Source organism: Antechinus flavipes, chromosome 3, assembly GCF_016432865.1.
Source record: "Antechinus flavipes isolate AdamAnt ecotype Samford, QLD, Australia chromosome 3, AdamAnt_v2, whole genome shotgun sequence".
NCBI classification, from domain to species: Eukaryota; Metazoa; Chordata; class Mammalia; order Dasyuromorphia; family Dasyuridae; genus Antechinus; species Antechinus flavipes.
Window position 1 is genome coordinate 533,813,821 of NC_067400.1, and position 26,293 is coordinate 533,840,113.

General features: G+C 36.0%; 1 protein-coding gene across 1 annotated transcript in view; it reads right to left on the reverse strand.

The window, feature by feature from the left end:
• SYTL2 (synaptotagmin like 2) overlaps positions 1-26,293 on the reverse strand; it is a 151,104-nt gene that overhangs the window by 88,150 nt on the left and 36,661 nt on the right. Inside the window, 1 exon segment of the mRNA XM_051987261.1 lies at positions 11,123-11,542. Within this exon segment, the coding sequence (XP_051843221.1) occupies positions 11,123-11,223 (101 nt within the window). The 5' untranslated portion in view covers positions 11,224-11,542.

Here is a 26,293-nt window from a genome sequence, read left to right on the forward strand (position 1 = left end):
TTCCAACTCTCAAATTCTGTGATTGGTTTCCAAAGTATCACATCCCTAAAAACCCTAGAAGATGAATTATGCTACAAGTAGAATCTCCATTTTATAGATGAGGCAGATCATTGATATTCCAATGAGCTCGAAAATTAACATTCCTCCCACTACACCAAAATACTCTGTTCAAAACTATGGGGCTTGAATTTTGCATGGATGGAAGGAATGTCTTGATAGAATATTAAGATCCCTGGGGCAGCTGGATGGCACAGGACCTCAGCTTCCACCTTTATATCCAGGCTCTCCTTTCCCTCCATCCTCCCAAGGAAGTTTGGATTCACTGGGTTAGGGAGGATGTAAACATTGAGATTCCTCTCAGAAAGTGAGTTGGGTCAAGAAATAATAGCTGGACTGGATTCTTTTTCTGCAAATGGAAACTCCACTTTCCCTTTTGGGGAATTGGATGGGGAGTGATGGTCAGGCTGCGGACTGGGAAAAATATGTTTGGTATTCATCATTTTTGTCAATCATCAAGCCCTCTGGAACCAATTAACTATGAGGAACAAGGTACCACTGCATTTCATTTTTATCTTCTTACAAACAAGCACCAAAACCAGTTTCTAGTACTTTGGAAGCTCTTATTAATATTAATATTCAATTTTCTGCAGTGAGCCACTTTGTGAGGGTAAGCTGGCTGCTGAGTCACATAAGGCTCTCTTAATGTGGAAATGCCTTCTACCTGTACCCATAGTACATAGTTCTAGGCAAATCACTCAATTTCTCTGTACTTCAGACAGTTTCCTAGAATTTATCTACTAAGTCATAGTTTGGGGAAAAAAAGAAAAAATAATCACAGTTCATTTTTATAGTACTTTAAACTTTATAAAGAGATCTCCTCAAACCAATTCTAGAAAGTGGGTAATAACTACCATTCAAGTTTCTATGGGACAAAAACATTATGTGATATCCTGCGATTTGGGGGGTTTCTTGCAGCTTGATGCACAGATGCAATTTCACTTCAGGCTTGGGTTTATTGTTAAAATATTCTTTTTCAACTGTTTTACAATTTTTTCCCCCCAGGAAGTACAATGATCCTTAGCCTAAAATTGGACCCTCCTTTTTGATTCTCTCAAAGCTTCCCTCTGAAGTACTTTATTCCAGTTAGGAGGTGAAACAGGTATGGCCTTTCCTGATACACAATTTTCTGATTCAGAGGTAGTTCATTTCAATGAAAAACTCCACCTTTACTTACCTGTGTGGTCCATCCCAGAAACCTGGGTATTATATAAAGAGGCATCTGGGACAGAGGTATGAGGCAGATTGTGGCAAATTAATTTTTCAATGGCCTTTTCATGTGCAATTGAGATCTGTGTGCTTCAGTTCCTTAAAATGATGAATCCTTCTTTTGTATATAATAAGACTCCTTCTTATCATTTCAACGTCTCTATTCCTTGTGACCCTGACAACTTGTTGAAGTTTGACTAATATATCCTTCTGGGTAAAAATGGGGCATTGGAGTAGTCTTTTATAAAATCCACCAAATTATGATGAATTTCTGAGAGTTTTAATGTAGATAATTCAAAAACTTAAAATGCTTATCAAGCACATATATGCAATGCACTGTGCTAAACAATGAGAAGATATTCAAAAGTAATTATCATTGGAAACATAGACAATTTTTTTTAAACAGATTTACTCTTCTAATTGTGTCTTATGTAGGTGGCTACTAAAATACCACACTGAAAGGAAGGAGATGCGTCCTAAAGTCATGATAAATGTCAGAGGGAAATCAACCTGATTTATATATAAACAGATAAACCACAAAACAGATAACCAAAAATTCACTATAATCTAAGTGTTTTTGTTGTTATAGTTCAGTCTGACTCCTATGTCACCTCGTGTAGACCACCGCCCATGGAGTTTTCTTGTCAAAAATAATGAAGTGGTTTGCCATTTCCTTCTCTAATGGGATGAAGGCAAACAGGTTAAGTGACTTATCCAGGATCACACAGCTAGTGAGTATCTGAGGATGGATTTGAACTCAGATTTTCCTGACTCCAGGTCCAGTACTCTATTCACTGAGCCAACAAGCTGCCTTCTAGACAAACAGAGTAATTACATAATTATCCAAAGTCATACAGCTAGGTTTCATCTAAGTGACAGCACTTTTATTATCGTTTTAAAAATAGTAACTTTTTATTTTTTTAAATACATGAAAAGATATTTTTCACCCTTCACCCTAGCAAAACACCGTGTTCCAAATTTTTTCCCTTTCTTCTCCCCCATCCTCCCCTATTCAGCAAGTAATATGTCAAATATGTGCAATTCTTCTATACATATTCCCCATGATTATTATGGTATACAAGAAAAATCAGATCAAAAAGGGAAAAAATAAGAAAAAAATTCAAGCAAACAACAACAAAAAGAGTGAAAATACTATGTTATGGTTCACACTCAGTCCCCACAGTCCTCTCTCTGGGTACAGATGACTCTCTTCATCACAAGACCATTGGAATTGGCCTGAATCACCTTGCAGTTGAAGAGCCACGTCCATCAGAACTGATCATTGTATAATCTTGTTGTTGCTATGTACAATGATCTCCTGGTCCTGTTCATTTCACTCAGCATCAGTTCATGTAAGCCTCTCCAGGCCTCTCTGAAATCATCCTGCTGGTCATTTCTTATAGAACAATAATATTCCCATAATTTATTCAGACATTCTCCCACTGATGGGCATCCCCTCAGTTTCCAGTTTCTTGCTACTACAAAGAGACCTGCCACAAACATTCTTGCACATGTGGGTTATTTTCCTCTTTTAATGATCTCTTTGGGAGACAGGCCTAGTGGAGACAAGGCTGGATCAAAGGGTATGTAGAATTTGTCAGCCCTTTGGGCATAATTCTAGATTGCTCTCCAAAATGGTTGGAGCAGGACACAATTCCACCAACAATGCAGCAGTGTCCCAGTTTTCCCACATCCCCTCCAACATTCATTATCTCTTCCTGTCATGTTAGCCAATCTGAGAGGTGTGTAGTGTTACTTCAGAGTTGTTTTAATTTGCATTTCTCCGATCAACAGTGATTTAGAGCATTTTTTCATATGATTATATGTGGTTGTAATGTCTTCATTATGAAAACTGTTCATATTCTTTGGCCATTTATCAATTGGAGAATGGCTTGAGTACTTATAAATTTGAATCAATTCTCTATATATTTTGGAAATGAGGCTCTTATCAGAACCCTTGGTTGTAAAAAAAAAAAAAAATCTCAGTTTATTGCTTCCCTTCTTGACTCCATTTGTTTTGTTTGTACAAAACCTTTTTAAGTTAATATAATCAATATTCATTTTGCATTTCATAATGTATTCTAGTTCTTCTTTGCCCACAAATTCCAGGAAGAATTTCTTTCGCATCTAGTTTTAAGGTCTGGGTGTAGGGCTGTTCTTTGTTTCTTCTTCTCCTCTTCATCTTGTCAATATTCTGAAAAAGCTTAATTTATCTTTCCTCTATCTCAGATCCATTTTTCCTCATTGAAGCTTTGCTTCTGTATTTTAGGAAGGTCCTTCCTATGAAGTCAGCCTATACTTAGAGCTCAGATGAGAATCACTCTGCTGTGGCATCTTTGCAAACATCTGAGGCTCAAAGTTTAGAATACTATGATTCTAACACTAATGAACAGCATTTTCAGAAGCAAATTCAATTCAATATCATTGGCTATACTCAGACCACTATGCTGAGGATTCAATGAAGAAATAAATATGGAAGAGTTGCACTCACAATCTAATAGGTATTTTTAAAAAATAATCAAAAATGGATATGGCTCTGATCCCACTCAACAGAAGAGAAAATTAACACACTACTCCCCAAATTTTGGTAGAAAAATTCAGGAAACATCTGGTGAGGAAGGGGGGATTGGAATACAAGGTTTTTCAAGGGTCAATGTTGAAAAATCATCCTTGCATGTTTTGAAAATAAAAAACTTCAATTAAAAAAAGTTCTTCAAAACGATACTCTAATCACAGACTCTTATACAAGTGAAAGGAACCTTAAACCTCATCTAAATCAATCTCTCCTCAATGAATTATAGAATATAGGGCTGGAAGAAACCTTATAGGTCAGTTGGCTCAATCTGCTCATTTTACAGATGGAGAACTGAGACCCAGAGAAACGAAGTACTTTGCCCACTCTGAACATGCATGTTTGCCCCAGTCCACATGTGAGTGTGATAGCCTGCAGCAGAAGTCCAGGTCTCTTGTGCACTAGCTGGGCCAAAAGAACAGCTCAGCAGTCCCCAGTCCTCTCTCCTGCATCAAAGAGCATGTCCTGGGCTTGTTTATTGTATCCAGAGGGCACAAGGGGGGAATCCATCTGGCTCCAGTGAAATGCATCATTTCTCTTAGCTGTGGTCCTCAGACCTGACCTTTACCACCCCCGAGTCAGCACCCCGAGCCTGAGTCACACCAGCTTTTCCACCCCCTCCCTCCCAGCCCCAGCTCCCTCTCAGGTTACAACAGCAGAGAAACAAAAACCGCAAGAAACCCCCCAAACCGCATGCCAGTTCTGGGTGCCGAGGACCACAGCATTTCTGCCTTTGCAGACTCCCTGGTGCCAGTGGTGACATGCCCCCCAAACAGGGACGGGTTCCAGTAGGAGCTCTGCATTTTTGAGGCCATTTTCATCATATATCACAATATCCCAAGAGTTCCTCCACTATATTTACAATGAACCACAGAACAACAGACAAGAATTAGACGAAGAGAGGATTGGAGCCCACAAGATCAGGAATATCTGGGGAAAAGATGGAAATGACTAAAGCCCAAGAGCATTAGTGGTGAGAAACACTGGCACTGAGTCCAACTGTGTCAATTTATGGAGAGATCTCCTCGCTTCAACTCTGCTGCCCCTGGACCAATTAATAACAATGGTAATGAGGATGACTACCATTTATTTAGCATTTAAAAATTTTCAATGTATTTTCCATACATTCTCTCATTTGTGACACACAACCCTGAGAGTTAGTATATTGTTATGGTTGAAGCACTTTGTGTAATCTTAAAGCACCATAGAGATGCTACTTGTTATTATTCTTTATCTGTATGTATATGTATACACACACACACACACACACACATACACAGAGAGAGAGAGAGAGAGAGAGAGAGAGAGAGAGAGAGGAGAGAGAGAGAGAGATGGATATTACAACTATCTTTAATGTACATGTGAAAAAAGTGGGGATCAAAAAAGGGAAATGGACACAGAGCAAGTAAGTACTGAGATGAGATTTGAACTCAGATCTTCCTGATTACAAATCCAGGGTTAAGATAAAAAAGACTCTGCCTGTTCTACTTTTGCAAATCAAAGGTCTTACTGAGCAGTGTAGCAACATATAATAGTATGTAAGTTATAGTAGTAATAGGAGTAAGAGGAGGAGGAATAAAAGCAGTAGTAATAGAAGTAGTGATAACAGTAATACTATTGGTAGTGAAGGCAATAGTGATGACAAAAGCAATAGTATTAGTGAAAGTAAAGTTATTAATAGCAATAGTAATAATAAAAGCAAAGTAGTAGTAAAAGTAATTATTACTAAGTATTAATAATAAGAATAATAGCATATTATAACAAACAATAATAGTCGTAGTGATAATAGTAATAATATGATTAGTAGAATAATAGTAATAACAAAAGCAATAGTAGTAGTAGCAATAGTAGTTATTGCTACCACAATTATTAGTAGTGAGAGTAGTAGCAGTAGTGATAATAGTAATGCTATGATTAGCAGAATAATAGTAATAACAAAAGCAATAATGGTAGTAAAAGTAATGTTATAACATCAATAATAGTAATAAAATCAGAGTAGTAGTAGTAATAGTAGCTATTACTAACACAAGTATTAGTAGTAAGAGTAACAGTAGTGATAGTAGTAGTAGTAGAAGCAATAGTGGTAAAAGTAATGTTACTAATAGCAATAGTAGCAATAAAAGCAAAAAAGTAGCAGTAATAGTAGTTATTACTAAGTATTAGTAGCAAGAGTAATAGTAGTAACAGCCACAGTAATATTATGATAAGTAGAAATAATAAAAACAATAGTAGTAGTAAAAATAATGTTGCTAATAGCACTCAGTAATAAAAATTGGTACTTGTAATAGTAAAAGTAATAGTGATAATAGCAGTAGTGATAACAGCAATACTATTAGTAACTGAAGCAATAGTAGTAACAAAAGCAAGAGTAGTAGTAAAAGCAATGTTACTAATGGTATTTGTAGCAATAAAAGCAAAGCAGTAGTAGCAAAAGTAGTTATTACTACGAACAATAGTAGTAATAGCAGTAGTGATCACAGTAATACTACTATTGGTAAAAGTAACAATAATATTAATAAAGCAATAGTAGTAGTGAATGTAATATTATTAATAGCAATTGTAATTGTAATTGTAAAAGCAAAAAGTAATTATAATTGGAATAGTAGTAGTTGTAATAGGAAAAGAAGAATAAAATAACAATGGCAGTAGTAAAAATAATAATACTAGTAGCAGTAGGGGTGATAGTAATAGTGGTAATAGTTACAGCAACAATAATAGCAATAATAGTGGTAGTTTTAATAGTAATAGTATGATGAACAATGATTAACAAAAGCAATAATAGTAGTAAAAGTAATGTTACTAAGAGTAGTATCAGTAATGAATAGTAGTAGTAGTAGTAGTAGTAGTAATAGTAATTACTATCACAAGTATTAGTAGTAAGAGTAATAGTAGTAATGGCAGTAGTGATAATAGCAATTATTGTAAAAGTAATATAACTAATAGCAATAGTAGCAATAAAAGCAAAGTAGCAGCAGTAATAGTAGTATTACAATTAGTATAATAGTAGAAATGACAAAAACAGTAGTAGTAAAAATAATGTTGCTAATAGCACTCAATAATAAAATTAGTAGTTGTAATAGTGGCATTACACTATTTTGTACAAACAAAACAAATGGAGTCAAGAACTAATTAATTATTAATTATTATTATTAGTTATTATTAATTATTGATTATAGAATAATAATAGTAGTAAAAGTGATAGGAGTACTAACAGTCATGATAATAGTAGTACTACTAGTAATAGAAGAAATGATAGTAACAAAAGCAAGAGTAGTAATAAAAGTAATGTTACTAATAGTCATAGCAATAAAAGCAAAGCAGTAGTAGTAATAGTAGTTATTACTACAAGCAATAGTAGTAATAGCAGTAGTGATCACAGTAATGCTACCAGTGGTAGAAGTAGTATTAACAACTGTAGTATTAACAAAAGCAATAATAGTAGTGAGTGTAATGTTATTAATAGCAATTGTAGTAATAGCAGTAGTAATAATAGGAAAAGAAGAATAAAAGTGATAGTAGCAGCAGTGGTGATAGTTAACAGTGGTAATAGTGGTAGCAATAGCAGTAGTCCACAATAATAATAATAATAATAATAATAATAATAGTAGCAGCATTTATAGAATTTTGAAGGTTTGCAAAGTTCCCTCTGTATGTTATTTCTTGACCAACAATCCTGTACCATAGATTCTGCTATTTTCCCCATTTTACTGATGGATAAGTAAAGACTGAGAGATTCCTCAGTTTCCCTGACTGGCCTAGGGTCACAAAGCTAGGAAGGGCTAGAGACAAGATTTGACCGAGCCTTCCTGACTCCCAAGTCCAGTACTCAGTACAGGGCCGCCAAGCTGCAAAGCCAGGTTTTTTAATTTAATTTCCTCAGTTATTTCATCTGTACAATGAAGGGACCAAATAAGAGAATATCTACGTTCCCTTCCAGCTTTAGACATTATAACAACATGTAAAGCATTTATGTCTTTTCTTTCTTAAATCTCTTAATTCACCAGATGTGGCAGAGGCCCTGTGCTCAAATCCAGCCTTTGCCTCTAACTATAGGATGCTGGTCACTGAGATCACCTTGAGGGCAGGAAGCCCTCGGTGCCTTGGTCACCCCAGAACTTGGCACACAGTAGGTGTTTTATAAACGTTAGGCGCCGGGCTGGCTGGACTTTAAGCTTCCCCTTCTGTAAAAGGCAGAGCTTGCCTTGGATAATCATTAGATAAAGGACTAAGTTTTAAATCTCGGAGCCTGTGGCCCCCTTAGTGCTGGAGCACGCCCCACAGGCAGGAGGCTTCTGGCTCTTGGGAGACAGTAGGGTAGAAGCCCAGGTCATGAACATCACCTCTCCCTTCCCTGAGAAAGCTGACCCTGCAGACTAAGCCCAGTGAAATGGCTGAGCCATCTTCCTCTGTGGCTGCAGGAGCACAGCCCGATCCGGCAGAGACTGCTACCTCGGCGGGGGTCTCACTCGGTGGGCCAGACTAACGAGCCCAAGCGGTGGGGGTGTTGCCTCGTGGCCTAATTAGCTCACAAGGCTCCACAGGCTGGATGCCCGGGCCTGGAAGGCCACTGTGGAAATGTCAGGCTGAAGCAGCATCCCCATGGGGAAAGTGGAGAGCCTTCCCAGTGTGGTCACCGGGGTAATGGCCACAGGCCTAAGAGGGGGGCACTGAAGACTGACTCAGGAAGAGAAGAAAAACAGAGGGAAGAAAGGCTAGCTGGGCCTGCTGGCAAAGACAGGAAAACAGACTAACACAACAGCTCGAAATTTATAAACAGAAAATCTATAACTTCCCCATACTGTAAATCAGGGAGGATTATGTTTCTATGTACACATACATACACATACTTACAACCTCTTTCAAACTACATATTTTATGACTTCCCAATCCCTTCTAAAAGTTTCCCTAATGTTCACTTTCAAATAACTTCAGGAAGACCTAAATTCAAATTTGAGCTCAGACACATTCTAATTGTATGACCCTGGACAACTTTTTACCTCAGTTTCCTCATCTGTAAAATGGGGGTAACAGCAGCACACTTATCCTCCTAGGATAAAGTGCTAAGCACAGTGTCTGGCACACAGTAAGCACTATTTAAATATTAGCTATTATTATTCTTACTATAATTCATTGTAAAATATTTACCACAGCGCCTGGTACATTGTAAGCTCCACATAAATCTTACTTATTATTACTGTCTTGCCCTTTTTTAACAAGGGTTCAGTTTCCTCATCTGTAAAATGGAAGTAATAACAGCACCTACTTCCTAGGGTACACATTTAGCACAGTGCTCGACACATATTTAAATGTTAGCTATTATTATTGTTGTTATAAGCTCCATATAAATCTTGTATAATTTCATAATTCTTTTACTATTTAACAAGGGTTCTTAAATTAATATCTATGATTAGATTTTAGGGGACCTTCAATGGAAAAAATTTATATTTTTATTTTTCACTAACCTCCAACTGAAATTTGTCATTTTCTTAAATTTTGAATGTAGGCAATAAATATTATTCTGAAGAGACCTTACTCAAAAGGGTCCATGACACAAAAAACACCGTAAGATTTTCTTATTTAGAATAACCACATTATTGATATAGTGCTTTACAGTTTCCAAGTTTTTTTTATTCACAAAGAGATTGGCTCACTCTATTCACATCCCCCATGCCTAATTGCTTAAATAATTTGCTGAGGCTTTGAAATCTTTTTTTTTTTTTCTTTTCCTGAGGCAATTAGAGTTAAGTGACTTGCCCAGGTTCACACAGCTAGGAAGTGTTAAGTGTCTGAGGCTTAATTTGAACTCAGGTCCTCCTGACTTCAGGGCTGGTGCTCTATCCACCTAGCTGCCCCTTGGGACTTTGACATTTTGATTTTGATTGCTCTCTAAGAGCTCCGTGAAGATTGCAATGTGAGAAACACCTACTGAGAACAGCAGTTGGCTTCCAAAGAGCTGTCCCTGTGTCCTTAGTTACTGAATATTGTTCTTTAGGAGCACATAGCAGCATTGTATTCCTGGAAGCTGCATCTCAGGATGCTCCTAAAGTTATAATAACATTAACTAACAAGGTTTGCAAAATCTTTAACATAACATTAACTTTTTTGATACTCATTAAAACCCTTGGAGGTGAGGTCTATTACTATTTTTTTTTAACAGACAACTGAGATAAATTAAATGACTTATCCAGGATCAACACAACTATTGAGTGTCTAAACAGGATTGAACTCATTGCCATACTCTAGCCATTCAGCTACCCTAAAACTGCTACCTAGATAAAGCAGACAAATAACATTAGTAACATTATGGTTATAGATGAAAACAAGTCAGCCATTACGTATCCCCTGGAGATTCCATAAAAATAGGAATTCATGATGGCCAGACTTAAAGCTTGGAAAAAATAGAATTTAGTGGAAACTTCCTTCTGTCTGTAAACTGAAAAAACTGAAATATTTGACCTCTAAATATGGCAGAACCATAACTGAAATTTTTTTTTTATCAAGAGCAAGTACCAGACCCTAATAAAGAGAAGCTACATGTAGTACACACTCAGCTGAGGAACTAGGGAGAAAGGGAAATAATTCATCCTTGCCTACTATCTGGTTGGTTCCCATTTAATTAATTAATCTTTGTAACTTTTTATAGACTGCTAAGAAATTCAATGTTCTTTTGCAAAGCTCTGGCACTCCACCCTAGTTATAGCTTAGCTCTGCAATCTCCCTTTCTAGTCTGTAATCTCATACTATTCATGTAAGTTGTTCTCTGATTCTATACTTAAGAGGTGGAAAAAGAGAGTAATAACAATAGCAACTAGGTTAGAAAAACTTTGCAGTGACAATAAATAAATAAATTCTATCCTGCAAGAGAAATTGATACTGCAGTATAATTGTTGCCACAGATACCAATATCATTTTATGATGAATTTTAGAAAGACTTAACAAAGTTTAATCCTATCATGAATTCAAACCCAGTGAAATAAACATAAATTCAATTCACCGACATAGTTTTTATACCTATTCAATAGTCTTAAAAAAGTGTATAGATTCCAGTTTAAATTGGTTCACCTGGCATTTTTAAGAAAACAATCTGATTTGGTTCTTTGTTCATTCATTCATTCATAGTAAGAAACTATTTTTAGGGAGTAACATGGAATTATGGCTCAATAAGTAATCCAGATTTCTTGTTATTTGCTCAAGTACTGCATCACTACCTACAATTAGAGAAGCCAAAATTTCTCTCAGAATTAATATCTTTAAGATATGATCTCTTTGATATCAAAATCTTACCTGACTCTCTCTTCTTCGGCCCTCTTCAATTCAGCATCTCTCTGAAGGACCTTCATGATGGCATCTTGCTCCTCCTCTGTGAGGAAGCTTAAATCAATCATCTTGAAAGGACTGAATTAAAAAATTGGTAAAAAACAAAAACCTAGGTTCAAAACGTTCAAGTCACGAACAGCGTTAGGCTGTATCCAGAGTCATTAAGTTTTTGTTTAAATCCTCAATTATTCAGTGCTTTGATTTGCCAGACTTGAGAAGGTTGATTTTGCCGCAGTATTATTGTGGGCAGGTTCTTGATGAGATGCTGCTTTCCTTGAGGGTCAAGTTACATGATTTTATGATGGTCTTTCTCTCTCCCTCTTCCTCTCGTCCAGATGCAGAGCAATACTTTCAGTTGAATTCAAGGCAGCAGCTGTTGAGTATCACCTTGTGGGATTCAAGAAATAAACATTAAATATATAAGGTTGTTTATTGATCCATTCATTTATCCCTAACCTATTATGAATTTTACAATATGCCCCAAGAGATCTTTGACAAATCCATATGGTCTCCAAACTCAGTGAAAGCTGTTGTTCTTCTTCCTGAGAGAATAGCCAGTTGGTTATAACCACAAACCTCCAAAATGGGCACACAAAAAGATAACAGTCAATGTTTAATGGACAAAGGAAAAAAGGATGATTAAGAATTTTTTCCCTCTCTTTTGACAAGTTTTTAGCACTCTGGAAAAAAAGTAAATGTCTACATACTATATAAGTAAACAGGGTCTGGGAAGCATAGTTATTAGCAAGGACTAGAAATAAAAATTTATGCAGTTTCTTTTCCAGACAATTAAAATGTTCTACTGGAATCTACAAGTAGAATTTCAATATTAGGTGAAGGAAGGTTCAACAAACATCAGGTATTTGTTATTCTATCCCTCATTTATACCTTTAACCTGAGCTCTGACCTGAGGCAAGCTTCCAACTGGGCCTCCCCTAGCATTTCCCGAGAAAGAATAGTGAATGGAGGGAGAAAAATTAGATTTTCAAAACAACTTGCAACACCAGGTGAACAGTATGAAACAAGATCATGGGATCAGAAGGCTACTTCCTTGTAGCACTGTACATCACTATAAAAAAGGGTGTATGCCATCCTTTGAAAAGACTAAACAAACTGAGGATGATGAGTATAATTAACTATTACTATGCAGTAAGAAATCACAATTGAATACAATGTACTCTTGCCAAAAAGACTATTTCATGGAGAACTTACACAGGGAAAGCACGTACAAGGTAGTCAAAAAGTAAAGGGAAATAAAGTGTGATCAATCTAGATATAGAGTAGGTTGGATGTGGAGAGCACATTAATTCTCTATTCCTTCCCTCTATAAAATGAAGATGCTGCTCATTATCTGGTAAATACCCTATTATAGACATTCTCAAGGTTTCTCTTAAAAACTATAGAATTGATTGTATGACATTGGAGTCATTGGCAAAGAACCACCCAGCATGAGGAGCCCTCATCAGAGAAGGTGCTGTGCTCCATGAGCAAAGCAGAAGTGAATTAGCCCAGGATAAATGTGAGAGGGGTAAAGTAAGAGAATCCACCCCAAATGTTCATAGGGACTATTTGTGTCCAACCTAAGACATAGCATTCCAAGATTGTACTGGACTGATCAGCCGTGGTCAGATACTCTAACTCTACTCTAACCTAGTAATGTCATTTTAGTCCTCCTCCAGAACGAAGGTCAACAACCATATATACCATAACAATGTATATGGAGAGAATCACCATAAAACAAGCGAAAGTTAAAGTGGCAAAATTACAAAGAACAAGCCTGGCTCCAAAAAAGGGATATGAGAAAATATCTCTTCTCTTCCTATGTATTCAGAACCATGTGTTCAGAACATTTCCTATACTGTCAGATTTTTTTCCTATGTATCGATCAATTCCCTGCTTTTTTTTTTTTCTCTTTTATGTCATAAAGGATAACTCTCTAGGAAGAGGAAAAAGAAAATGTGAAAGCAAGATATTAACAATTTTTTATATAGAAAATAAGACACTAAGCAAATTACACTAAGAGTTATCTAATCTCTGATCACTGCAGTGATCAAAGGGACCTGATAAAGAAGCAGAATGATTGCATCTCAGCAGAGGTGGTGGACTTTATGGGGCAAAATGTAACTTAGGTTACCAAGCATGGCTAATATGTTCATTTGTTTCTACAGCTCAGGAAAGCTTCAAACCAGCAGTTACACTGAAAAGCTGTGGGTAATTCTTTATAATAGGCTATTTATCAGATAATGAGTAGTATATGTTCATTTTATAGAGGAAGGATTAGGAATTTAATGTGACTCAAGTGTCTCTATACCCAACCTACTCTATGAGATTGATTACACATTATTTCCCTTTATACATTCTACATCAAAAGCAAATCCATTTGCTCAGAGTTATTCCTACACGTTGTTTTGTCTTTGTTCTCCAACCCTTAACACTGGAGGTTCCCCTTGCCTGGAAGGGACTGATTCCTCCTCTTTGTCCAGGAGAATCCCTACTTCCTTTAACATTCACTTCAAATGATACTTCCATATGAGATTGCCTCCCAATTCTCCAGCTACTAGTGTCTTCCAAAATGATTTAAATTTATCTTGTATATTTTTTGTATATTTCAAATGATACTTCTTTATGAGGCTCCCCCCACTTCTCCAGCTACTAATGCCCTGCAAAATGACTTTAAATTTATTTTGTATACTTTTTGTATACTTCAAATGATACTTCTTTATGAGGCTCCCCCCCTACCTTCTCCAGCTACTAATGCCCTGCAAAATGACTTTAAATTTTTCTTGTATATTTTTGTACACTTCAAATGATACTTTTTTATAAGGTTCCCCCCACTTCTCCAGCCTCCAAAATGACTTTAAATTTATCTTGTATATTTTTGTATACTTCAAATGATACTTCTTTATGAGGCTCCCCCCACTTCTCCAGCTACTAATGCCCTCCAAAATGACTTTAAATTTATCTTGTATTATTTTTTGTATACTTCAAATGACACTTTTTTTATGAGGTTCCCCCCACTTCTCCAGTTACTAATGCCCTCTAAAATGACTTTAAATTTATCTTGTATACTTTTTGTATACTTCAAATGATACTTTTTTATGAGGCTCCCCCCACTTCTCCAGCTACTAATGCCCTCCAAAATGACTTTAAATTTATCTTGTATATTTTTGTATACTTCGGGGATACTTCTTTATAAGGCTCTCCCCACTTCTCCAGCTACTAATGCCCTCCAAAATGACTTTAAATTTATCTTGTATTATTTTTTGTATATTTCAAATGATACTTTTTTATGAGGTTCCCCCCACTTCTCCAGCTACTAATGCCCTCCAAAATGACTTTAAATTTATCTTGTATATTTTTGTACACTTCAAATGATACTTTTTTATGAGGTTCCCCCCACTTCTCCAGCTACTAATGCCCTCCAAGATGACTTTAAATTTATCTTGTATATTTTTGCATAGTTCAAATGATACTTCTTTATAAGGCTCTCCCCACTTCTCCAGCTACTAATGCCCTCTAAGATGACTTTAAATTTATCTTGTATTATTTTTTGTACACTTCAAATGATACTTTTTTATGAGGTTCCCCCCACTTCTCCAGCTACTAATGCCCTGCAAAATGACTTTAAATTATCTTGTATATTTTTGTATACTTCAAATGATACTTCTTTATGAGGTTCCCCCCACTTCTCCAGCTACTAATGCCCTCCAAAACGACTTTAAATTTATCTTGTATATTTTTGTATACTTCAAATGATACTTCTTTATGAGGTTCCCCCCACTTCTCCAGCTACTAATGCCCTCCAAAATGACTTTAAATTTATCTTGTATATTTTTGCATACTTCAAATGATACTTCTTTATGAGGTTCCCCCCACTTCTCCAGCTACTAATGCCCTCCAAAATGACTTTAAATTTATCTTGTATATTTTTGCATACTTCAAATGATACTTCTTTATAAGGCTCTCCCCACTTCTCCAGCTACTAATGCCCTCCAAGATGACTTTAAATTTATCTTGTATTATTTTTTGTATACTTCAAATGATACTTTTTTATGAGGTTCCCCCCACTTCTCCAGCTACTAATGCCCTCCAAAATGACTTTAAATTTATCTTGTATATTTTTGTATACTTCAAATGATACTTCTTTATGAGGCTCTCCCCACTTCTCCAGCTACTAATGCCCTCCAAAATGACTTTAAATTTATCTTGTATTATTTTTTGTATACTTCAAATGATACTTCTTTATGAGGCTCCCCCCACTTCTCCAGCTACTAATGCCCTCCAAAATGACTTTAAATTTATCTTGTATTATTTTTTGTACACTTCAAATGATACTTTTTTATGAGGTTCCCCCCACTTCTCCAGCTACTAATGCCCTCCAAAATGACTTTAAATTTATCTTGTATATTTTTGTATACTTCAAATGATACTTCTTTATGAGGCTCTCCCCACTTCTCCAGCTACTAATGCCCTCCAAAATGACTTTAATTTATCTTGTATTATTTTTTGTATACTTCAAATGATACTTCTTTATAAGGCTCTCCCCACTTCTCCAGCTACTAATGCCCTCCAAAATGACTTTAAATTTATCTTGTATTATTTTTTGTACACTTCAAATGATACTTTTTTATGAGGTTCCCCCCACTTCTCCAGCTACTAATGCCCTCCAAAATGACTTTAAATTTATCTTGTATATTTTTGTATACTTCAAATGATACTTCTTTATGAGGCTCTCCCCACTTCTCCAGCTACTAATGCCCTCCAAAATGACTTTAAATTTATCTTGTATTATTTTTTGTATATTTCAAATGATACTTTTTTATGAGGTTCCCCCCACTTCTCCAGCTACTAATGCCCTCCAAAATGACTTTAAATTTATCTTGTATATTTTTTGTACACTTCAAATGATACTTTTTTATGAGGTTCCCCCCACTTCTCCAGCTACTAATGCCCTCCAAGATGACTTTAAATTTATCTTGTATATTTTTGCATAGTTCAAATGATACTTCTTTATAAGGCTCTCCCCACTTCTCCAGCTACTAATGCCCTCTAAGATGACTTTAAATTTATCTTGTATTATTTTTTGTACACTTCAAATGATACTTTTTTATGAGGTTCCCCCCACTTCTCCAGCTACTAATGCCCTTCAAAACGACTTTAAATTTATCTTGTATATTTTTTGTATACTTCAAATGATACTTCTTTATGAGGTTCCCCCCACTTCTCCAACTACTAATGCCCTCCAAAACGACTTTAAATTTATCTTGTATATTTTTTGTATACTTCAAATGATACTTCTTTATGAGGTTCCCCCCACTTCTCCAGCTACTAATGCCCTCCAAAATGACTTTAAATTTATCTTGTATATTTTTGCATACTTCAAATGATACTTCTTTATGAGGTTCCCCCACTTCTCCAGCTACTAATGCCCTCCAAAATGACTTTAAATTTATCTTGTATATTTTTGCATACTTCAAATGATACTTCTTTATAAGGCTCTCCCCACTTCTCCAGCTACTAATGCCCTCCAAGATGACTTTAAATTTATCTTGTATTATTTTTTGTATACTTCAAATGATACTTTTTTATGAGGTTCCCCCCACTTCTCCAGCTACTAATGCCCTCCAAAATGACTTTAAATTTATCTTGTATATTTTTTGTATACTTCAAATGATACTTCTTTATGAGGCTCTCCCCACTTCTCCAGCTACTAATGCCCTCCAAAATGACTTTAAATTTATCTTGTATTATTTTTTGTATACTTCAAATGATACTTCTTTATAAGGCTCTCCCCACTTCTCCAGCTACTAATGCCCTCCAAAATGACTTTAAATTTATCTTGTATTATTTTTTGTACACTTCAAATGATACTTTTTTATGAGGTTCCCCCCACTTCTCCAGCTACTAATGCCCTCCAAAATGACTTTAAATTTATCTTGTATATTTTTGTATACTTCAAATGATACTTCTTTATGAGGCTCTCCCCACTTCTCCAGCTACTAATGCCCTCCAAAATGACTTTAAATTTATCTTGTATTATTTTTTGTATACTTCAAATGATACTTCTTTATAAGGCTCTCCCCACTTCTCCAGCTACTAATGCCCTCCAAAATGACTTTAAATTTATCTTGTATTATTTTTTGTACACTTCAAATGATACTTTTTTATGAGGTTCCCCCCACTTCTCCAGCTACTAATGCCCTCCAAAATGACTTTAAATTTATCTTGTATATTTTTGTATACTTCAAATGATACTTCTTTATGAGGCTCCCCCCACTTCTCCAGCTACTAATGCCCTCCAAAATGACTTTAAATTTATCTTGTATTATTTTTTGTATACTTCAAATGATACTTCTTTATAAGGCTCTCCCCACTTCTCCAGCTACTAATGCCCTCCAAAATGACTTTAAATTTATCTTGTATTATTTTTTGTACACTTCAAATGATACTTCTTTATGAGGCTCTCCCCACTTCTCCAGCTACTAATGCCCTCCAAAATGACTTTAAATTTATCTTGTATATTTTTTGTACACTTCAAATGATACTTCTTTATGAAGCTCTCCCCACTTCTCCAGCTACTAATGCCCTCCAAAATGACTTTAAATTTATCTTGTATTATTTTTTGTATATTTCAAATGATATTTTATGAGGTTCCCCCCCACTTCTCCAACTACTAATGCCCTCCAAAATAACTTTAAATTTATCTTGTATATTTTTTGTACACTTCAAATGATACTTCTTTATGAAGCTCCCCCCTCCCCCACTTCTCCAGCTACTAGTGTCCTCCAAAATGACTTTAAATTTATCTTGTATATTTTTTGTATATATGCATATTGTTTAGGGATTGGGGTTTTTTATATTAATAGAATCTAAGAGAAAAAGTGCATTGGAAATGAGGTGGGCATGACTAGGGCCTTGAATGAAATGGCAGTTTGGGCTAGGGGCTCATCAATCAAGAGAGTAGACCTTTGGGCTGCAGTACCTCCAGGATGTGAGTGAACATTGCTTTTCCTTCCCCTCATCCAAAAAAATTATAAAATGAGATCCTCTGCAGGTCTACACTCCTGAAATATCAAGCTCATCCTCTTCTTCAGCCAAAGATGGATAAATGTTTGAGTTCTCTAAGTCTTGCCATGGCACAGAGGTTGTTACCCCTGGGTTCTCAAAACTCTTTGCCAGTGAAAAACAAGGTCCTCCTTGGCCAATTTGTTTTACCTCTGGGCCTCAATTTCCTACTTGTAAAAGGAGTAAGTAGAACAAGAATATTTCTAAGGTCTCTTTCAGCTCCAAATCCTTTCATCCTCCAGTCCTACAAATGCTGAAAAAACTTCAAGTACTTGATGATGCACTGTGCACTTGTCCAAGGAAAGGTCTTAGGTAAATTTAGAGAAATGTGTCAAAAAAAGGCAATGCGACTGATGAAACTGGTTGAGTTTTTCCTCCCCAGACAAACAGAATCAGCTGCCCAAAGTATTGGAAGTAGGTTCTTGATAATGAGATTAGCCTGAGAGCTTTTTGCTCACTTGATCATTTAAAGATTAACTGGGAAGTCTCTGGCTGAAGGGCCAAACACCAGAATCAGAATGCCCAGACAGGTTAGTTCAGTGGGCTAAAGTTGGGTCAATCGGTTTGTGCAAAGTAGAATACTGTTGCACTGCCAAAGCTATATTCCTGATAGCCTACCTCTCAAAAGCAGAGCAAGGAAATCAGTATCACTACTAGAAATACAATCCAAGTGTTCTTCTATAAGTGAGAAGCATCAATCTTATATTTACAGAAAAACTTCAAATGATACTTTTTTATGAGGTTCCCCCCACTTCTCCAGCTACTAATGCCCTCCAAAATGACTTTAAATTTATCTTGTATATTTTTTGTATACTTCAAATGATACTTCTTTATGAGGCTCCCCCACTTCTCCAGCTACTAATGCCCTCCAAAATGACTTTAAATTTATCTTGTATTATTTTTTGTATACTTCAAATGATACTTTTTTATGAGGTTCCCCCCACTTCTCCAGCTACTAATGCCCTCCAAAATGACTTTAAATTTATCTTGTATACTTTTTGTATACTTCAAATGATACTTTTTTATGAGGCTCCCCCACTTCTCCAGCTACTAATGCCATCCAAAATGACTTTAAATTTATCTTGTATATTTTTTGTATACTTCAAATGATACTTCTTTATGAGGCTCTCCCCACTTCTCCAGCTACTAATGCCCTCCAAAATGACTTTAAATTTATCTTGTATTATTTTTTGTATACTTCAAATGATACTTCTTTATGAGGCTCCCCCACTTCTCCAGCTACTAATGCCCTCCAAAATGACTTTAAATTTATCTTGTATTATTTTTTGTATACTTCAAATGATACTTCTTTATAAGGCTCTCCCCACTTCTCCAGCTACTAGTGTCCCCCAAAATGACTTTAAATTTATCTTGTATATTTTTTGTATACTTCAAATGATACTTTTTTATGAGGTTCTCCCTACTTCTCCAGCTACTAATGCCCTCCAAAATGACTTTAAATTTATCTTGTATATTTTTGTATACTTCAAATGATACTTCTTTATGAGGCTCTCCCCACTTCTCCAGCTACTAATGCCCTCCAAAATGACTTTAAATTTATCTTGTATTATTTTTTGTATACTTCAAATGATACTTTTTTATGAGGTTCTCCCTACTTCTCCAGCTACTAATGCCCTCCAAAATGACTTTAAATTTATCTTGTATATTTTTTGTATACTTCAAATGATACTTCTTTATGAGGCTCTCCCCACTTCTCCAGCTACTAATGCCCTCCAAAATGACTTTAAATTATCTTGTATTATTTTTTGTACACTTCAAATGATACTTCTTTATGAGGCTCTCCCCACTTCTCCAGCTACTAATGCCCTCCAAAATGACTTTAAATTTATCTTGTATATTTTTTGTACACTTCAAATGATACTTCTTTATGAAGCTCTCCCCACTTCTCCAGCTACTAATGCCCTCCAAAATGACTTTAAATTTATCTTGTATTATTTTTTGTATATTTCAAATGATATTTTTTATGAAGTTCCCCCCACTTCTCCAACTACTAATGCCCTCCAAAATGACTTTAAATTTATCTTGTATATTTTTTGTACACTTCAAATGATACTTCTTTATGAAGCTCCTCCCTCCCCCACTTCTCCAGCTACTAGTGTCCCCCAAAATGACTTTAAATTTATCTTGTATATTTTTTGTATATATGCATATTGTTTAGGGGTTGGGGTTTTTTATATTAATAGAATATAAGAGAAAAAGTGCATTGGAAATGAGGTGGGCATGACTAGGGCCTTGAATGAAATGGCAGTTTGGGCTAGGGGCTCATCAATCAAGAGAGTAGACCTTTGGGCTGCAGTACCTCCAGGATGTGAGTGAACATTGCTTTTCCTTCCCCTCATCCAAAAAAATTATAAAATGAGATCCTCTGCAGGTCTACACTCCTGAAATATCAAGCTCATCCTCTTCTTCAGCCAAAGATGGATAAATGTTTGAGTTCTCTAAGGCCTTGCCATGGCACAGAGGTTGTTACCCCTGGGTTCTCAAAACTCTTTGCCAGTGAAAAACAAGGTCCTCCTTGGCCAATTTGTTTTACCTCTGGGCCTCAATTTCCTACTTGTAAAAGGAGTAAGTAGAACAAGAATATTTCTAAGGTCTCTTTCAGCTCCAAATCCTTTCATCCTCCAGTCCTACAAATGCTGAAAAAACTTCAAGTACTTGATGATGCACTGTGCACTTGTCCAAGGAAAGGTCTTAGGTAAATTTAGAGAAATGTGTCAAAAAAAGGCAATGCGACTGATGAAACTGGTTGAGTTTTTCCTCCCCAGACAAACAGAATCAGCTGCCCAAAGTATTGGAAGTAGGTTCTTGATAATGAGATTAGCCTGAGAGCTTTTTGCTCACTTGATCATTTAAAGATTAACTGGGAAGTCTCTGGCTGAAGGGCCAAACACCAGAATCAGAATGCCCAGACAGGTTAGTTCAGTGGGCTAAAGTTGGGTCAATCGGTTTGTGCAAAGTAGAATACTGTTGCACTGCCAAAGCTATATTCCTGATAGCCTACCTCTCAAAAGCAGAGCAAGGAAATCAGTATCACTACTAGAAATACAATCCAAGTGTTCTTCTATAAGTGAGAAGCATCAATCTTATATTTACAGAAAAACTAACCATTTAGTACATTAAAGGCATGAAGGAGTTGACATTATTTTATCCATCCCACATCTGCCTCTTTATTCGTTTCCTTAAAAAATAATCAGCTGATCTTTTCACACCAAGAATAGTGCTTGGGAATCAAGAAAGTGTCTCAAGTTAAATTCAATTTTCCAAACATTTATTAAAAACAAAATACTTGGCTAGGAACATAAAATTGAAAAAGCAAGTCCCTGCCTCAAAGAATTTAAAGTCCAACAGGAAGGATAAAACATGTAACAAAATAAACATGAGAACTATGTGATCCTGTCTGCCTCCGTTTCCTCATCTGTAAAAAGGGGATACCAATAGCACCTACTTCACAGAGTTATTGTTAGGATGAAATGAGGTAATTCTAAGCATTTAGCAAACTTTAAAGCACTGTATAAATGTTACTTACAATTAAGAGGTAAATAGTGAGAGATGCAAAGGAGGAATCCAAACCAAGTGATAGAGGAAAAATTACGATCACCTAGAGGGTGATCCTAAAGGCTTCATGAAGGATGTGGCATCTGAGACTTGACAAGAATTCTAATATGCTGAGAGAAGAAGGAAAGTGTTCCTCAAAAGAGCCTATGAGAATACATGGAAGTAAAGAAGGGCAGGGTGAGAATTTGTTTTCCCAGGTCTCTAAACTCCATACCCAACTTGGTTAAGAAAGGAGAGGAGTCAAAATAAGGCTAGAAAAGTAAATTTGAGGTAGAATGTGGAGAGCCCCAGATACCAGGCAAGGAATATAATCTGGGTAACAAGGAGCTACTAAAGATTTTTTAAGCAGGGAAACTGGCATGCTCAAATGCGTAAAATGATTTTGGCAGGTATACTGAATTAGAAAGGGTAGTGGTAGGGTTGAGATTAAAGGCAAAAAGCTACTTAACAGGATATTTTCAACAACATTCAGGAACATTTTGACAAAATATCAGATGCCAGAATCAACTGAAAATCACAGAATCAAATTGTTTAAATTAGAGGGGGCTTTAGGGATCATACATTCCACCCACCTCTTTTATGGTTTTTTTTTTATGTTTTTACAAAACAGAGGCAAAAATAATTTATTATTATTTTTTAAAATGCATGACAAAGTGACATTTGTCACAGCCTAGGCTAGAGCACCTTGGATAATAACAGCTGGGAGCAAGCTAAGAAATGGGATCTCCAAGCTTATGCAGCAGTCCAAGATCAGGTCACCACTTTCAAAATTACAGATAGGTTATTATTAAAGAGTTCAGGATTCAATTCAAGAGTTCAATGTAGATCATTGCAAGGGGGAAACAGCTGAAACTATGCAACATAGCACAACATGTTAGAAAATTTTAGCACCCCTAGAATATCTGCTAAGACACTATAATATAGCCAAGAATTACACAGTAGGAATTCATTATCCTTCATAAAATAAAAGGATAAAAAATGCCCATATTACAAAAAAAAAATGGGGTCTCCTGAATCATTGAGTCAGAGGCCAATCTATATCAACCCTCACCTGAACAGACATCCCTGTTATATCATCCTGGATGATGTATCCTCCAGGTGACTCCCTAATCTATACACTGGCCTTTTATCCCTTCTCCTAAGCTACAATTCTATATCACCAACTGTCTACTAGACGTTGGAGAATGGTGTTAAAATCTTTTCCCAAAGCCTCCTTTTAAAGGACTCAGAATTTCCAGCCAATTCTTCATTGGTTTTCATTGTACTGATACCAATCCTTGCACCACCACCCCAATAAACAAAGACACAGTTTAAAACCCCTAACTACTGCTTGATTTCAAGTCCCCCTCTCCATACTGGAAGCCCACCTCTGGACATGTTCCAGTCTGTAAATGTCTTTCGTAAAATGGTGTGCCCAGGATGAAACTCAATCCTCCATACTGGCTTGGGCCAAGGAAAACAGGGAAGTCACGCCCCTCATTCTGGACCCCATTTTTCAGTCGATGTAAAAAAAAATTAAAATCTAGGGTTTTCCCTCCCACTAGATAAAATACAGACTGATTAGAATAATAATACAATTTTAACCAATGTGTGAAGACATTAGTTTTCCATTGCAGCCAAGATTACTCCTTTTTTGTCTCTCAACAGGCCGAGAAACTGCTGCAAAAAATGTTATTCCAAGTCCTATATCCAAATCTCCCTAGATGAAGGAAAGAAAAGTTGCTTACTCAGTGACTCTCACATGAGGAGTTTCGCTGAAAAGAAGCAAACTGTTCTTGACAGTCCCATGACAGCAAGAATAAATGAGTGGAAACTTTTTCCAGGGCAGGAAAAAGAAGGATTGTAATGGGGAACAGCAGTTAAGAAAACAGCTCTGGTCATTAAAGAAACAAATTCCTTGAATCTGTAACACACAAAAATGACAAGCACAATCCAGTATTTAATAATGTTTGAGAACCTATTGTAGGATTTAGAAGTTGATAGAACCTCAGGAATCATTTGGGTCAATCTTCTCATTTTAAAGATAAAGAACCTGAGTCACCATCACAACATTCAGACTTGGATCTGGCTATTGGATCCAACCCACAAAAACGTCTTCTGCCACATACTTACATGTGGTTTTGCAGCCTTTGCTTGAAAACTCTGAATGAGGGAGAACTCATTACTGCCCAAAGCAGCCCATTCCCCCAGGGCTGCTTGGTAGGAACATTTTCCTTCCATGATTTGCCTCTTTGAAACTTCCACAAGCTGCTCTAATCTGACCCAATAAGAACAATCTCATCCATTTTCCAATGGTCATTTCCTTCTCCAGCTCATTTTACAGATGAGGAAACTGAGGCAAATAGGGTTAGGTGACTTACCTGAGGTCATAAAGCTTGTAAGCATCTGAGGCAAAATTTGAACTGAGGTCCACCTGACTCCAGAACCTGCACTCTCTATCCACTGCTTGCAGGTAGTTTATGGCCTCTTATTTCCTAGAAGCTGCACTTCTCATAATACGGCTAAAGAGCTAAAGATTATTTTGCACAAGCAAAATTCAGACCCTTGTCTTCTGATGCTAAACCTCGTGCTCATTTTCCTACTCCTACTGACTTTCTCCTGAAGCAGAAGGTTCTGAGGTTTAAGAGCCAAATCTAGCCTGCCTTCATGGCCTGTGAGCCAAAAGTGGATTTTATATTTTCAAATACAATAAAACTTTACTTAAAAGTACAAAAACCCCCAAAATAAAAAACTTCCCAAATGTCTATATTAAAAACCATAATTTTCAAGATGTGAGCAGTGTAAAAAACTGACTTTTTGCATAAATAAAAACATTTATATCACCTTAAAAATATAAAAACCATTCTTAGCTCAAAGCAGTACAAAAGTAGGCTGTAATCCTTGTCCAACACATCATACAGCCTCTCAAATGGCTTGTAAACTTTCTAGATCACAATGGAAGCTTTAAATTCAAATAAAATAAATATAGTCATTGGGGGAGTGAATTATTCAGATTTATCCTGGAAAAACCAGAGAGAGATAGATGATAACTTTGATAGGAATAAAAATTAATTTAACTGAACAAATTAATAAATGTCTACCAAGTGCAAGAGCCTGAGGGTTATAATAAGAGGCCATATTAAATACAAATTTGGGAGGATGAGGGAAGCAGCAGAAACTGGCAAGGGAGTTGGGGAACCATTAAAGATTTCATGTAGAGCAGAGATGGGGAATGACTTTTTTGCCAAAAATCATTTGGATATTTATAACATCATTCAAAGGCCATACAAAATTATCAATGTAGAGAGATTATTGTATCTAGATTCAGACTAGTTCCAATGATCTTATAATGAAGAGAGCCATCCTCCCACCCAGAGAGAAGAGTATGGGAACTGAGTCTGGACCACAATATAACATTTTCACTCTTAAAAAAAATGAGGAAAATAAGAAATTTTTACCCTGGAGATGAGAATATTCTCACACATCTCACACATCATAGCTGTGCTCAAATGTTTGTTTAGTGAAAGAGGAAGACCAGGAAGAAGATCCAGAAATTGAAAGGAGGAGGATTGAGCATTGGATTGGGTTTAGTTAACTATTAAATCTTTTTGACATTTTTCAGATTTTCTGTGCCAAAAAACACATATTTTAAAAACAACAAAAGAAGAGATTATTGTATCTAGCTTTCAGCTCATCATTGCTTGCAATTGCCTTAGCAAATGATTTTGCCAGCCCTATAAGGTCTGTGGGCTGGACGTTCCCCATTTGATATTTGAAGGAGAAACTAAGAAGTCTAAAAAGTGAAGGTAAAAATGTGTCTTCCCGGTTAAGGCACAGACTTTGCAAAAGCATAGAGATGGGCGATGTAATATTGTGTGTGATATATATCATACTAGTAAGAAAACCAGTAGAATTTGTGGAGGGGAGGATTAAATCTGGAAAGTCAGATTGGAATCAGATTATAAAGGGTTTTTTAAAAAACAAGCAAAGATATTTAAATTTGGCCCAAAAAGTAACAGGGATCTACTGAAGTTCATATGGAATCAGAGTAACATAAGACCTAAACTCAAATTCGCCCTCATACCCACACTTACCAGCTATGTAACTCTGGGTAAATCATTTAATTTCTATTTACCATAGATTCCTAACTGTAAAATGAGGATAATAATGGCACCTCCCTCCCAGGATTATTGTGAGAATCAAATGAGAAAATAATTATAAAGTACTGAGTAAGTGCCTGGCACAAAGTTAATACAATATAAATATTAGTTATTTTAACCATTACCATATCCTTGTCCATTTACTAAAATGTCCATGGAGAACTGGCCATACCAATTTTCATTATTAACAAAATAATATTTTATTAAATAACATCTTAACTAAATTAATTAAAATAATCATTTTAAGCTCAAACAATTCTTATTGTATACTTAATTATAGTTGAGTTTATTTAGTTTACTTAGTAATAGTAATAATAGTTTACTTATTTAGTTTACTTAGTGATAGTAATAATTAATA